This window comes from Arachis ipaensis, chromosome B4, assembly GCF_059453495.1.
Source record: "Arachis ipaensis isolate K30076 ecotype BB chromosome B4, ASM5945349v1, whole genome shotgun sequence".
NCBI lineage: Eukaryota > Viridiplantae > Streptophyta > Magnoliopsida > Fabales > Fabaceae > Arachis > Arachis ipaensis.
In genome coordinates, this window is record NC_142439.1 from 17,414,737 (window position 1) to 17,430,567 (window position 15,831).

The 15,831-nt window shown below is 46.2% G+C and overlaps 1 protein-coding gene across 1 annotated transcript; it reads right to left on the reverse strand.

The window, feature by feature from the left end:
- Positions 1-10,076: 10,076 nt before the first annotated feature.
- LOC107636162 (uncharacterized) lies at positions 10,077-10,676 on the reverse strand. The gene has a single exon (XM_016339688.1). It carries the CDS (start codon positions 10,674-10,676, stop codon positions 10,077-10,079), a length of 600 nt encoding a protein of 199 aa, XP_016195174.1.
- Positions 10,677-15,831: the final 5,155 nt, after the last annotated feature.

The window sequence follows — 15,831 nt, forward strand, 5'->3', positions numbered from 1 at the left end:
TAAAATTTTGGTGGATCTATCTATTTTCTATTTTTATTTATAGTCTATTTTAGACCATCTATTTTTGTTAATGAAAATCATATCCTACCGTTGAAAAAAAAATTAAGTTAATTTTTCCATAAATTAGTATATAATATTAACGAACACTAATATGATGAAACGTTAACTTCTATACGGTATGTTTCAATTAATTTGATTCATTATTGTTTGAGGAACTAAATTAATTATGTAATAAAAACTGAAAACCAATTTGATTGTTATCTCTTTTTAACAATCATTTTGAAAATTATCATATGTTATTAAATTTAAATATTATATTGAGATCATTCATAATTAGAAGAACCAAATTTCAAAATTTTTTATTAGAAGATATAAGTTTGTCTTTGTTATTGTTATATGTTACAATTTCCTTTTATTTATTTGTGTTCAAATAATTTTAAAAGTGACTTAATATATGTATAAAAATTGACATAGGAATATTTTTATATCACCTTTTAAATAGGTTTCCCAAAATACGATCGAATATATACCGAATGAGTACGTTATGTCATTCATATATAGATATTTAAAAGATATTTTATGAAATAATAATTTTAAATAAATAAAAGTTTAATAATAATTAATTAATAGGGCAAAAAACTTGAATAAACCAAGAGAAGTTGCAAATTACCTAAATGAGCCAAATTGAAATTCGTTTCTGCAATGAGTCAAACCCTATATTTATATAATTCGAACCAGTGTGGTTCGAACTCTATTCATAAGTAATTCGAACCAGTGTGGTTCGAATTACTAAGAGAGAAATTCATTCAAGTAAATCGAACCAGGGTGGTTCGAATTACTTGGGAGGAGAACGTAGCACATAATTCGAACCAGGCTGGTTCGAATTATATGGGGAGACGCTGCATCAAATAATTCGAACCAGTCCGGTTCGATTTAGTGGTAGACAGTGCAGTATATATATATGGTTCTAAACGTGAGTTGCTCTCATAGAGGGTGTAATATGGCTAGTGAGGAAAATTTTGTGGTTTTGGTTCACCATAGAGGATCCATTAAGAGGAAAATTCGCTCCGGTGTGAAGTTTACAGATAAGGATCCTCTCTGTATTGTCGTGAAACCAACGACGAGCTATGATGATCTTGTTAGATCTGTGCTCATGAAACTTGGTCTGGAAGGTGTGAAGCGAGTGAAGAAGTTTTTCTATCGTATTCCAATCACTGTCTTGCAGGATACGGTGAAGTATGATTGCTTCACGATTGGTAGTGATGAGGACCTGCAAGTCATGTTTCTATGTCAGAGGCAGTTTCCCGAGGTGAGGACACCAGAGTTGTTGGCAAAGTTGGTTGATGTGGTATCCAGCTCAGGGGGTTCGAACCGGAATGCCAACACTGAAGCAGCGGCAGCCGGTTCAAGTTCCAGGCCTGCCGTTGCTTCTTCGTCCGACCCTGTGTACGAGCCAGCGGTCGAAGCAGTCGCCTCCCCGTCTTTTGCTGTTGATCTGAATGATGGAGTAGGCGACGTGGTAGGATCAGTTGATATTCTGCCGAACGCTTTACAGGGAGTTCCACCGGTTGGCGTCGGAGACGGAGTGTTGGGTGATGTAGATGAGGACGACGTCGAGCCGGATATGATCGAGGATGACAGCGGCGACGAGGTTGGAGCGACTGAGCCTGCATTGGTGGTCGGTGGTTCTAGTTCTGGCACACAGCAGTATCCACCACATTTTTCCTCTTTGGACCTAGATGCCATGAGGCAAGAGGGTGTTTCAGGGCACTCTGTTGGATTCGGAGCTAGAGATGCTGAAGGGACTGCTGGTTTGACAGAGTTCCAGGTTGGTCAGCAATTTTAGGATAAAGACGAGGCCCTGTTAAGTGTGAAGACTTACAGCATCCGGCGAGGGGTATATTACAAGGTTGTGGAGTCTGATCATCGTCATCGTCATCAGCGTCAGGTGCAGTGGCATGAACCGCAGCACGCCCTCTACCTCTGCCTGGATGATGTCGTCGTCGACCCCCAGCGGGGCGGGCCTCGTCCCCGGCCTCCATAGCATGCTCAAGCCACCCCCAGTCACGCTGGCTACGACGTGTGCCCACGCGAGCTCTCCTATCAACCCGCCTCCTGTCCGACACGTCGTCAGGCCGATCTATCTCAGGTACTCGCCCAGCTCCCCGCTGTGAGGCCTCAACAGGAATAGCAACGGCTCTCGGATCGCCCAACTGCGGATCCGGAGACAAAAACCTCTTCCCGTGCTGACTCCACCAATCCAAGAACTGATGCGACGGACCAGGGTCAGCAACAACATCGAATCTCAGCACGCTCTCCGTCCGGTCGTCCCAATATTGATGCCACTTCTGCAAATGGGACGGGAATCATCGATCGCCGCCTCTGCCGTTCTTCAACATCAGAAAGTCGATGTTCAGGGCGGCCTGTGGACGGGGCTGCACCCCTCCAAACTGCGGAAGAACCCTATCTACTTGATGCCACTCTATGACGGCAAAGTAGATAAGGGATGTAACAGACCGCCACAGCACCATATGCCGAGGCTCCAAAACCTCGGGATGCACGACCTGAAGTACGTCGGGGCTACTGTACGGCATCCAGGTAAACTGCACCCAGAACGATACAATGTCAGGGCAACTCGTGATCCCAACTCGTAAATCGTTGTTAAATTAAAAAATTAATTAAGTAACATACTGACCTCTCTATCCTGCAACCGGTCTATCCAGAGCTTCCACGTCTGAACTCTAGGACCCTTCTCGCTACTGGAAGGGATGTAACCTGACCACCTGCAACATGCACATGTTTTACCGCTACTTATATGTGTGCTTAGGGTATCCAATACATTATGAATGAACACGCGGTTATGTGTAGTAAATTGAAATAGACAAAGATTAGTAAAGTACCTCGAGGCCAATGGCCAGCTGAACGTCTCAAATCCTGCAGGCCTAAACCGAGGAAATCGCCAGAAAATCCATGACTGAAGTAGCTGAAGTGGGCCCGCTAGCTTGATAACATTTCTGTTCGCCACACGGCACATGCACCGGTACAACCATGCCAGTGCTGCAGAACCCCAGCTGTAGGTCCCCATCTCCTCCAGCCTAGCTACAAATGGAAGCCATCTGATCTGAACCCGGTTGCCCGACTTGTCCGCAAAAAGCTGTGTGCCCAACAACATCATGATGTACGCACGGGCATAACGACGCACAGTATCCTCATCAGCTCCCTCCGGGCACTCACCAAACGTCTCCTGAAACCAGCTGCAGTTGACCGCGTACTTCTGAACCTGGCTAGGAGAAGGTACCACTCCAAGCAACTCCTCGAACCAAACCCAGGCTGGACGGCCACCCTCGATGTATATATGGAACTCTGATAGGCAGCCGCTGACGTAACGCCCGTCCACTGGCAAACCCAGCTGGTATGCCACGTCCTGCAGTGTGATCGTGCATTCTCCGAACGGCATATGAAACGTGTGAGTCTTCGGACGCCATCGCTCAACAAACGCACTGACAAGGGCCTCGTCCAACCGGAACCATCTATCGTTCAGCCTTGCAAGATGGTAAAGACCAGCCATCTGCATGTACGGAACGTATCTGTCATCCAGGACCATGCCCTGCTACCGCCGCATGCTCCTGATGCATCGCTGAGGCTGCGGAAGAAATGAACCGCATTATTAGAACCAGCTTAATTACCGGTGACAAACATAATCAACACGATAATTGATAAACCAAAAAATCTTACTATGTATAGCCGCTTAAAAATCCAAGAACGAGAACCATTTGCATAAGAAACTTAAATTAGAAACCACCATAGGCTACTGACATGAAAGATCTAACATTATAAAACCACAACTAAACCGCTTACATAAACCACAATTAGAAACCACTAACGTAAACCGTTAACGTAAACCGCTTACATAAACCACATACACAAACCACTAACATAAACCACTAACATAAACCACTAAGATAAACCACTAAGATAAACCACCAACATAAACCACTAACAAAAACCACTAACGTAAACCGCTTACATAAACCACATACATAAACCACTAACATAAACCACTAACATAAACCACTAAGATAAACCACCAACATAAACCACTAACAAAAACCACTAACGTAAACCGTTAACGTAAACCGCTTACATAAACCACATACATAAACCACTAAGATAAACCACTAACATAAACCACTAAGATAAACCACTAAGATAAACCACCAACATAAACCACTAACAAAAACCACTAACATAAACCATTTACAGAAATCACTAACATAAACCACTAAAATAAACCACCAACTAAACCAATATCTTACTCGCATGCCAAACCACAAACTCACATGTATCGGTAAAACAAAGTTATTTCCGTACTAACCTCTTCGTTGATGACCCCAGCTATATGGGCGACTCCGTCCAAGCGATATAACCGTGCCGGATCGTCCTCCATGAGCAGAGTATTCCGTTCAGGTCTTTCGCGGAGAGAATCTGGGTCGTTTTCTCTGAGATTTGGTGGGGCAGGGGAAGGTGAGAATGGTTCGAATGAGGCTGATTCGAACTCCTTATATAGCCCATTCCCTAGTAATTCGAACCAGGGGGTTCGAATTACTAACAACCTAGCTTAAGCGTAATTCGAACCGGGGTGGTTCGAATTACATGTTGACCTAATTTACCCATAATTCGAACTGGAGTGGTTCGAATTACTTGCATTCCTAGTTCGAACCAGGCTGGTTCGATTTACTTTCAATTTTTCTTTGAAATTCGAACTACTTTGGTTCGATTTATTTGAAGATGAAGTTCGAACTAGCCTGGTTCGAATTACATAAAAATATGACCTGGCTCATTGCTGTATCGATTTTCATTTTGGCTTATATAGGTAAATTTGGATCGATGTTGGCTTATTATAGTATTTTGCCCTAATTAATATCTATTATTGTTTACCTTTTATTCTATCTTGCATTGTTTCCATTAAGTGTGTAGGTCAATTATTTATTAATAAAAAAATATTATATATTTATTAAAATCAACCATTATATATGTATTTATGTATATTATTATTTAATTTATTTTTAATATATATTTAATATTATAATATGTATTTTATACCAAAAACTAATATTATGCATCGTATAATTGTCGTGTTAAGAATGAAAATCTGTAAAATTTGCGAGAAAATCATATTTTTTGTTATTAATTATAAAAAATTTTAAGTAATTAATAACCAACATTTTTTTTTTGTTTTTGTCTCATATTTGAATTATTATTGGCTAATTTCTTTTTTTTTCTTTACACTAAAAGCATTATTGACCCCTAACTTTCTCCTTTATTATTATATATCCTATTAAGATAAAATTAATTTAAATATAATCCTTAGTGCGTGGTTATAATAATCGAATTTTATATTTTATCTCATTAAAAAAAAGTGTAACTAGCTAGTCTTTACAATATTGGTACCGCCAGTATTTATAAACGAAAAGATAAAGAAAATAATAAACAAACCCCACCTTATTCAATATTCAATAGATTACAAAGTTATTCTTTCATTAACTTTTTCCCCAAGTAGAAATTAAACTTTCTAATAACTATTTGCTGAGTAAGTTACAATATTAACCTTTTCCCTTAGCTTCTTCCGGCAAAAGAGTTCAGTGATAATTATATTCCCCGAATTGTAACTGCAGAAAAGTGTGTATAGTTTTTCTCCTTGGTTAGCAAGAAACCTTTTAGCTAATGCACTTACACTGCTATTACTACTATCTTTCTTCCCAATAATAATCACCGCTGGCTCTGATCCTGATTCAGGTGATGATGAGTTCTCATCATCAAAAATGTTATAATCTTGAAAGGTGTAATCAGGTGAATCAGCAGCAAGAGGAGGTTCTTCAGCTAAAACCCTAGCAAATGCAACAATATTTATCATATAAGAGGCTGCTATACTCAAACTCAGTGCCAAAAATAGGATCTTCATTTTGTTGATTCTTGTGATCGATTATTAGCTCTTTGGCACAACATTACATTGAGTTTTGCGGCTAACATATATACACTTCTTTCTTTCTTTTATTTATAACCCTTAGTTTCTTGAACTATATATGCCGAAATTAAATCTTTTATAGTAACGTTACCATGTGTACGTTTGATAAAACGTATATAACTAAAGTTACTTGATTTAACAATATTTCTCACAATTATTTTTTAAAATTTTTATTACATTTATTTCACTACACACATTTACTTTGACTATGCTCTCTTAACCATTCGTATACTTATTTAATCATATATGGTTAGATTACTTTCAAAAAAAAATTATATATAGTTAGATTTGATGCGTTGTTCCTATAATTAAAATGTCACATTTGTTATTTTCATGTGTTAAAAATTAATTTCACTACTGTAATTGTTTATAAAATAATGATCTAATCATATATTAAAATTTATTTTAATAAAGATAAAAGAATAGAATTGTTATGGATGAAAAAGAATACACAAAGATTAGGTAAAAATAGGAAAAAAAATATATTATTATGTTAACAATCATAAATTTTTAAAATAAATAGTTTAATTAAAAATAATATCAATAAAGTTGAACGAGTAAACTAGTCTTAACTTATTTGTTCATTCACTCATCGTAAGTTTCATTTGTAATTAATTACCATAATGTGAAAGTAGTTTAATTTTACGAAGGTTTTAATTTCTTAGTGATAAACATGTTTTTTATATTGTAATTAACGTTTATATCTGATATTAATTTTATTCGTAACTGATGTTTAATTTCAAATATCTTTTAATTTTAATGTCCTTAATTGCTTTAATTTAAAATTGTTTTGATTATACTCTTAGAAATTAATAACATCATATGTGATGATGTAGCAATAATAAACTTGTTCGGTAGGTCGGGTACCGGACGGTTCGGGTTGGTACTTCGATTGATGAGAGGAGAATCGCCTGGTTCCGGGTTGCTGGGTTGAAGGGTGTGCAGCCGGCGTCCTGAGCTCTTCGTATGGAAAAGGGGGGGTGCCACCTGCAAAGACACTCCGACGCTCTAGTCAGTGAAGTGTGCAGGCGAAAAAGGGTTAAATGGTATGTGACGTACCTTGGGGGAAGGGTAGGACCTTCCCCATATATACCGTGTCAGAGGTGGGCCCATCAAGGACAAGCCCACCTTCCTTGATGCTTCCTTCACACAGCTGTAGCGTAGCTGTCAAGGACGCGTGTCCGGGTTGGCGACTGAGCGTCCCGCTCCTGACCGTTCGGGTCGGGTGGTGCTCGGGTCGGGCCGGCCCGCTAGTGGTTTGGGCCAGGCCGTAACAGTGCCCCCAACGCGCCAGCAATGATTGTGAATGTGGTTGGTGGTGCGTTATCTCTTATTCCGTGTGTTGTCACCAGGTCGGCCGCCCATGGAGGAGACGTGCCTCTTGCGCGCGTGTCTGTTTGTTGCTGAGGTGACCGTTTGTCGCCTCGTTCCTCGTGCGGAGCATTAAATGCTCATAATGGGTTGGAGAACCCTGTGCGCAAAGACCATTTTGCCCCCAGGCCTTTCGCGCTTCTTGAGTGGCAGTTTTAAACAGTTTTGCATTTGTTTTCCTCTCCCACTCTTGCTTCTCCTATCTTCCTCTTCTTCACTCCCAAATATCCCAAAGCCTCGTTCTTGCATCCTTGTGCATCTCTTTTTCTTTCAAGTTTTCGCAACCAATCCAGGTAAACATCGATCCCTTCTGTTTTCTGCTTCAAGGTTCTCTTATCCTTATTATTGGCTTTTCTATACGTTTGCTGTTTGTGCTTGCTGCTTGTTTGATTTGTATGCCAGATGGTCTTAGTGTTAAATAGGTGCGTTAGGGGGTTATCATTCCAGGGTGTTCACTTTCTTGACTTGGATTGTGCCTTAGCCATACTTGATTTTAGTTGTTGGATAGGCTGAGTATAGTTTCTGGGTTTTTCCGAGCTCCCGGCCTGTTAGACTAACCGAGTGGTAACCCCACTATAGGTATGCCTCGCGTCGTCTCACGAACTTCCACCTCCGCCGCGAGCTATGATCCATATGCTTGGTTTGTTTCCGACTTAAAGGACTCCCCAAACCAGATGGCCGAGGAGGAGCTAACGAAGTTCCGACAAGGCGAGTACTTGTGCGGAGGGACAGACGAGGAGGCTAATTACGACGTCTTCGTCCCTGCCCCCAGCGAACGGTTATACGAAATTAATTTCCACTCCCCCGGGTTGCCGACTGGATCTGGTTTTACAAAGCCATGTTCACCCAGGTGGGAGTTCGCATCCCGTTTTCTGCTTTTCAAATGGCGCTCCTTAACCGGATATCCATTGCGCCGTCATAGCTGCATCCGAACAGTTGGACTTTCATCCGCTGTTTCGAGATGGTATGTGAGTATTTGGAGCTGCCGGTCTCTATTGATGTTTTTTTCTTTTTCTTCAACCTTACAAATCCTTCCAAGGAGGGGAAAGCGAGGAAGGGGTTCATGTCGTTCCGATCTGCCCAGGGTCGGAAGATCTTCGACTTGTTCGAGGACTCATATCATGGGTTCAAAGATAAGTATTTTAAGGTGCATCCAGTCAAAGGTCGCCATCCCTTTTGGTTGTCGTTGGAGGGGGAACGACTTATCCCGACGTACTGGAGTTTTGGGGCTGGGTCTAACACCTTCATTAAGGTGACTTATAAGGGAATGTCTGCCATAGACAAGAGAATTACCGACGTGTTGTGGGCCGTTTTCGGGAAGAACCATGTGAACCCCCACCTCCTTATGGGTGAGCGGGAGGTCGCCAGAAATTATATTTGTGAGCTACTTTGCCTTGTATTTTTTGCATTGTTATTGCTTTTATTTGGTTTTGCCGGCTTCACGACTAACATGTTTGTTTGTCCATTGCGGTGGAGATGTCGGCTTCGGTGACGGGGCTTGAGGGTTTGTATAAGACCTTTCTGGAGGAGAGTGATGAGGAGAAAGCCGATGAGAAGATTGACGGGAAGCCGGGGAACCCTCCTGAGGAGAAGAAAGATCAGTCGATGCCGTCACCTTGTGACACCGAGATGTCTGATAAAAACTTTGCCGGGGCGCATGCTTCCCCTATTCCCGAGGAGATGGCCGGCATCGGGCATTCATCCTCCTCCCGACAAGAGGATGATGACTTGAAGCTTATCCCCACTCCCAAAAGGCAGAGGGCATCCTCCATCCATGAGGGAGCTCTTACTGTGATGGAGAGGAACTTCGACGCTGGGCCTTTTATCGACTCTCAACTGATCCCCGGCACGGAGGATCACTTCCTCGGTACCGAACTGGCGGGGCAGGTGAGGTGGATGTACCGCACGCTTCTCCGGGGAGCTGTAATAGCTCGGAAGGCCGAGTTCGAGTTATCAGGGATGCAGTCACTACGAACAAAGCTTGAATCTGTTGCCAAGGCCAACAATGAATTCAAAGCTCAAGTTGAACTGCTTCAGGAGCAGTTGTCCGAGTCGGGAAAGAAGCTTAAGGCTGCTGAGGAGAGAGCTGCGTCTGTCGAGGAGAAGTTGAACGCCTCCGATGAGACCGTGTCCCGTTTGACCGAGCAGGAGATGACTCTGGAGAGCCAACTTAACGCGGCGCAAGGTCGGGTGGTGGCTTTGGAGGAAGAACGTGACGCGGCTACCTCGTCGGCGAGGGCCGCTCGAGCTGAGGTTGAGGAGCTGAAGAAGAAGCATAAGGAGACTAGAAAGCAGGGAAAGAACGCGATCTTCATGACTGAGGAGGCACTTAAGGCCCAGGTGAAGATCGTGGCTCCCGACTTCGATACGTCGGCGATTGGGGTTTTCAAAACGATCAAGGATGGCAAGATTGTTGATATGCCCAGGAAATGAGCTCTTGAAACTTATGTTTTGCGTGGATCTGTGTTTTTGTTGTAGAACTTGTGGAACTTGTGAAATTTACTTTGTTACACTTTTAAGGGTCACTTTGGTCGGCTTGCGATTATCGTTTTCTTTGCTTATCTGTAGCATTTTCGTTTTGTTAAACAAGTTTGTTACCATGGCAAATATAAAGGTAAGTGATCAAGTTCCCTAGATCGCCTGGCCGGCATGCTTGAGCTAGGGGTAAAACCTTCTCAGGTTACCCACATTCCAGGTTCTCAGGATCTCCCTTCCATCGTGCTTCTCCAGTTTGTAGGCGCCCTTGCCAATTACTTCTTTGACCCTGTAGGGGCCTTCCCAGTTTGCCTTCTCCCTGGGTCGGTAGGCCAATGTCATTGCGCCGTAGGATGAGGTCGTTTTGCTCAAAATCTCTCTTGAGTACTTTGGTGTTGTAGCGCAGGGCCATTCTTTGCTTTAGTGCTACTTCTGACAAGTGAGCCTTCTCCCTGGTCTTGTCTACTAGGTCCTTCTCTACAGCTTCTACCACCCCCTTGAGAAGTAACAGTGGGCTCGGCTCGCCGATCTCTACGGGTATTATTGCGTCTACTCCGTACGTCAGGCGGAAGGGGGTTTCTCCCGTGGCGGACTGCTCAGTTGTACGGTAGGACCAGAGGACCGAGGCGAGCTCGTCAGCCCATGCCCCTTTCTTGTTGTCTAGCAGCTTCTTGAGGCCCAGCAAGATGACCTTATTTGCGGACTCGACTTGTCCGTTTGTCTGAGGGTGCTCTACCGAGGAGAATTTCTGTTTGATGCCCAAGCCGGCGAGGAACTCTACAAACTTCTTATCGGTGAATTGCATCCCGTTGTCCGAGATGACGATCTCCGAGATGCCGAACCGAGTTATCACCTACCTCCACATGAATTTTCTACAATTGGACGAGGAGATGGTGGCCAGTGGCTCGGCCTCTATCCATTTGGTGTAATAGTCGACGGTGACTATGAGATATTTGACTTGCCCTGGGCCAACCGGGAAAGGCCCCAAGAGGTCGACTCCCCACTGTACGAAGGGTCGGGAGGACGTCATCAAGCTTAGTTCGATGGCCGATGCTCTGTGGAAGTTAGCATTCTCTTGGCACTTAACGTATTTTTTCACGAACTCCTTGAAGTTTTCCATCATTGACGGCCAGTAATATCCAGCTCGGATGAGCTTCCTCGCTAGGACTTTGCCCCCGATGTGGTGACCACAGCACCCCTCGTGGACTTCTCTGAGCACGTAGTCCGTCTAGTCGGGGTGTAGGCACTTCAGCAAGGGTTGGCTAAGTCCTTTTTTGAACAGTTGGCCCTGTATGACCGTGTATTTGGCAGCCCCCTTCTCAACGCTTTAGCTTCCTTCTCACCTCCAGGGAGTTTGCCGTTTTGCAAGAAATCGGTGATGGAGTCCATCTAGGAGGGGCTTATCTTGGTCAGGTGGAGGGCCACCGCTGGTTCTTTCGTGATGCCTTGAATGAGGGATCGGTTGCCAGTTCCAGGTTTCGTGCTCGCTAGCTTGGATAGGAGATCTTCCCGTGTGTTTCTCTCTCTCGGAACGTGTTGGATTGTGACCTCCTCAAACTGTTTGCTCAGTTCTTTGACCCTCTCCAAGTACTTCTGTAGCAGCAAATCTCTGGCTTGGTAGCTTCCATTCACTTGTGACGTGACGATCTGTGAGTCGCTGCATACTTCTAGCCTCGTAGCCCCGACTTCCCGGGCTAAGGTCAAGCCGCCTAGAAGGGCTTCATATTCTGCTTGGTTGTTCGATACGGGAAACTCAAACTTGACCGATTGTTCGTAGATGACCCCGGTTGGGCTTTCTAAGATGATCCCGGCGCCTCCGGACGTCTGGTTGGAGGCTCTGTCTATATGGAGCTTTCACCGTGTGCCCGTGTCCTCGGTTGGGTCTCTGGTTACTTCCACCAGGAAGTCTGCCATTGCTTGTGCTTTAATTGCATGTCGAGGCTCGTATCTTAAATCGTATTGGGATAGCTCGATGGCCCAGGTCATCATCCTTCCTGCTAGGTCGGTTTTCTAGAGTACTTGACGAATTCCCTGGTCTGTTCTTACGACCACTTGGTGACCTTGGAAGTATTGCCGTAGTCTGTGAGAAAAGGTTAGGAGCGCTAGTGCCAGCTTCTCCAACTTGCTGTACCTGAGTTCTGCTCCTTGCAGCGCTTTACTCACAAAGTAAATTGGTTGTTGAACTTTCGCTTCTTCCCGCACTAAGACCGTCGCCAGCGCTTCCTCCGTTATAGCTAGGTACAGGTATAGCGGTTCTCCGACCACGGGTTTACCGAGAACAAGTGGTGTTGCAAGTATCTTTTTGAAATGGTTGAATGTTTCTTCGCATGCCGGGGTCCATTCAAATGCTATTCCCTTTCTCATTAGGTTGAAGAAAGGTAGGGCCTTTGCTGCCGACGCCCCGAGGAAACGAGATAGCGCGGTGAGCCTTCCCGCCAGTCTCTGGAAGTCTTTGACGCAGCCCGGGCTCTTCATTTGGAGTATTGCTTGGCATTTTTCAGGATTGGCTTCCACCCCCCTTTGGGTTATCATGAATCTTAGGAACTTCCCGGCCTCCATGGCAAAGGCGCACTTGAGAGGGTTGAGCCTCATGCCGTGTCGTCGGAGGGCCGCGAACACGTTTTCTAGGTCGCGTAGAAGGTCTTCGGGTCGGGTGGTCTTGGCAAGGATGTCATCCACGTAGACTTCCACCGTTTTGCCAATGATGTCGTCGAATATCTTGTTCATCAACCTTTGGTATGTGGCCCCTGCATTCTTCAGGCCGAAGGGCATTACCTTGTAGCAATAGATTCCTCCTGGCGTTATGAATGCCGTTTTTTCTTCGTCTGGCTGGTACATCGGTATCTGATTGTAGCCGGAATAAGCATCCATAAAGCTCAGATACTGGTACCCCACTGCCGCGTCGACGAGTGCATCAATGTTGGGTAGGGGGATAGCTATCCTTGGGGCATGCTTTGTTGAGGTCAGAATAATCCACGCACATTCTCCATTTCCCATTATGCTTTCTTACTAGGACTACGTTCGACAGCCAGGTCGAGTAGTCAAGTTCCCGGATGAATCCTGCTTCGAGGAGGCTGGCCGTCTGCTTGGCCACCTCTTCTGCTCTTTCCTGTGACATCTTCCTCCTCCTCTGGGCCACCGATCTGGCTTCTGGCTTGACGGCCAAATGGTGTGACATGAGTTGGGGGTCTATCCCTGGCATGTCGGCCGGTGTCCAGGAAAATAGGTCGCCATTGGCCCTGATCATTTCCATTAAAGGTTCTTTCAGCTCGTGAGGGAGATTTCTGCTCACGAAGGTGAACTTCTCCTCCGTGTCACCGACTCTAAACTTTTCCAGGTCCCCTTCTGGTTCGGGTCTCGACTTGTCGCTGACTCTGGCGTCCAAGTCGACGAGGAACACTCTTAACGCTTCTTGGGATTTCTTTCTTAACGAGAGACTGGTGTTGTCGCAAGCGATTGCCGTTTCCAGGTCTCCCCTTACAGACCCTACTGATCCTTCTTCAGTTATGAACTTCATTAGCAGCATCCTTGTGCTGATGACTGCCCCTAAGTCATTGATGGTCTTCCTCTCTAGGATGATGTTGTAGGCCGTGGAGTCTCGTAGGATCACGAACTTTGCCATTACCGTTCTTCTCCCTTGGCCTTGTCCCATAGAGGTCGGCAGGGAGATTATCCCGTCTGGCTTGATGAAGTGGTCGCCGAGCCCTACAACGCCGTGCTGGTGGGTCTTTAAGTCGGCGTCCCTCAGACCCAAGGCGTCAAACACATTGCGGAACATGATGTTCGAATCTGCCCACGTATTTACAAGGATCCGCTTGATGAGGCCGGTTCCCACTCTAGCCGTAATGACCATGGGAGGGCTTTCCGTGACCTCGTCGAACCATTGGTCCTTCGGGCCGAATGAAAAGGATGGAAGTGTCTTAGGGCTTCGCGCGGAGGATGTGGAAATAGCCAGAACTTTGGCGTCTTTCTTATGTGCCGACTTGGACCTAGGCGCCACGTTTCTCGCCGTTACCACGTTCACTATGGTAAGGCCGTGGTCGTTGTCCTCTGGCTCTTGGCATCGCTTTGCTGCCCGGGTCTTGTCTTCGCCCTCATGGTCGCGGTTCCGTTTCCTCGGCTCCCTAATGAGGTGGGAGAACTCGGCTAGCTTTCCATCATTGATCGCTTGCTCCAGTGCGTCCTTCAGGTCGAAGCAGTCCTGTGTCTTGTGCCCGTAGCCCTTGTGGTAATCACAGTAGAGGCTCCGATTCCCCCCTGTTCGTTCCTTCAGTGGTCGGGGCTTCGACATGATCCCCTTCTCGGCTATTTGTTGGTAAACTCCCATGATTGGTGCGGTGAGGGGAGTGTAATTAGTGAACTTCCCGACTCGAGGAAATGGCCTGGGCGCCTTGCTCGGATAGCCGTCCCTGGAGTGTTCCTTTTGTCTTTCTCCGCTCCCGTGGTGCCAGTTTTGATTGTAAGAGGGCTACCGTTTGTTGGCAGCGACGACTTGGCTGACTTCCTCATCGTTGATGTACTCCCTGGCTACACACTGGATCTCCTGCATTGTCCACACCGGCTTCGTGGTGAGGTGCTTTCTGAAGTCCTCATTTAGAAGTCCGTTCGTCAGGCACAAGCTTGCAACCGAATCCGTCAGCCCGTCGATCTCCAAGTACTCATCGTTGAATTGGTCTAGGTATTTCCTGGTCGGCTCGCCGGATCTATGGGTCACTCCAAGTAGATTGATTGGGTGCTTTGCCTTTGCGATTCTGGTTGTGAATTGAGCCAGGAAGGCACGGCTGATGTCTGAGAACCTGGTCACCGAGCCCTGCGGGAGGTTATTGAACCACCGTATTGCAGGTCCTGCTAGGGTGACCGGGAAAGCGCGGCACCTTACCTCGTCTCCCACTCCCTCCAGGTTCATTCTGGCTTCAAAAGCCGTAAGGTGCTCCTGCGGGTCTTGGGTTCCGTCGTACCTCATGTCTGTTGGCTTGTCAAAGTGTTTTGGCAGCCAGACCTCGAGAATGGAACGATAAAATGGGGTTGCGCCCATTATCACTGGTCCTCGCGTTCTGGTTGTTCTTCCCTCGTCGTCCTCCCGACGAGCGTCCTCGCGGTTTCGCTCTGTGGTATGCCTGTCGTGCCTGGCGTATATGAGGGGGTCCCGGCGTCTTCTCGCGCGTCCTCCCTTCCTGGCATTTTCGGGCTCAGATTGTGGGCTAGCTGTTCGTCGAAAGCGGCTTCTCGAGACGGAGCGGGAGTAGCTCGACTCGAGAGTTTGTTGATGATGTTATCGGTCTGCCAGCCAGCGTTCCAGGTCTTGCATTCTGTGGCGTAGTTCTTGCATTATTCTGGCGCTGTTGTCGCTAGTTCCCCCGAAGGGGCACCTTTCGGGAGATCGTGTGGTTCGTCTTAGAGGGGAACTCGTGCGTTGCTGGGGAGGAGCCGCAGAGGCTTCCCCTCTACGCTCGGTCTCGCGGCCTATTCCTCCTGGGCTCAGTACAAGGTCCATACAGGTGATTGTCCCCACAGACGGCGCCAATGTTCGGTAGGTCAGGTACCGGACGGTTCGGGTTGGTAGTTCGATTGATGAGAGGAGAATCGCCTGGTTCCGGGTTGCTGGGTTGAAGGGTGTGCAGCCGGCGTCCCGAGCTCTTCGTATGGAGAAGGGGGTGCCACATGCAAAGACACTCTGACGCTCTAGTCAGTGAAGTGTGCAGGCGAAAAAGGGTTAAATGGTATGTGACGTAGCTTGGGGGAAGGGTAGGACCTTCGCCATATATACCGTGTCAGAGGTGGGCCCATCAAGGACAAGCCCACCTTCCTTGATGCTTCCTTCACACAGCTGTAGCGTAGCTGTCAGGGACGCGTGTCCGGGTTGGCGACTGAGCGTCCCGCTCCTGACCGTTCGGGTCGGGTGGTGCTCGGGTCGAGCCGGCCCGCTAGTGGTTTAGGCCAAGCCGTAACAAAACTAATGT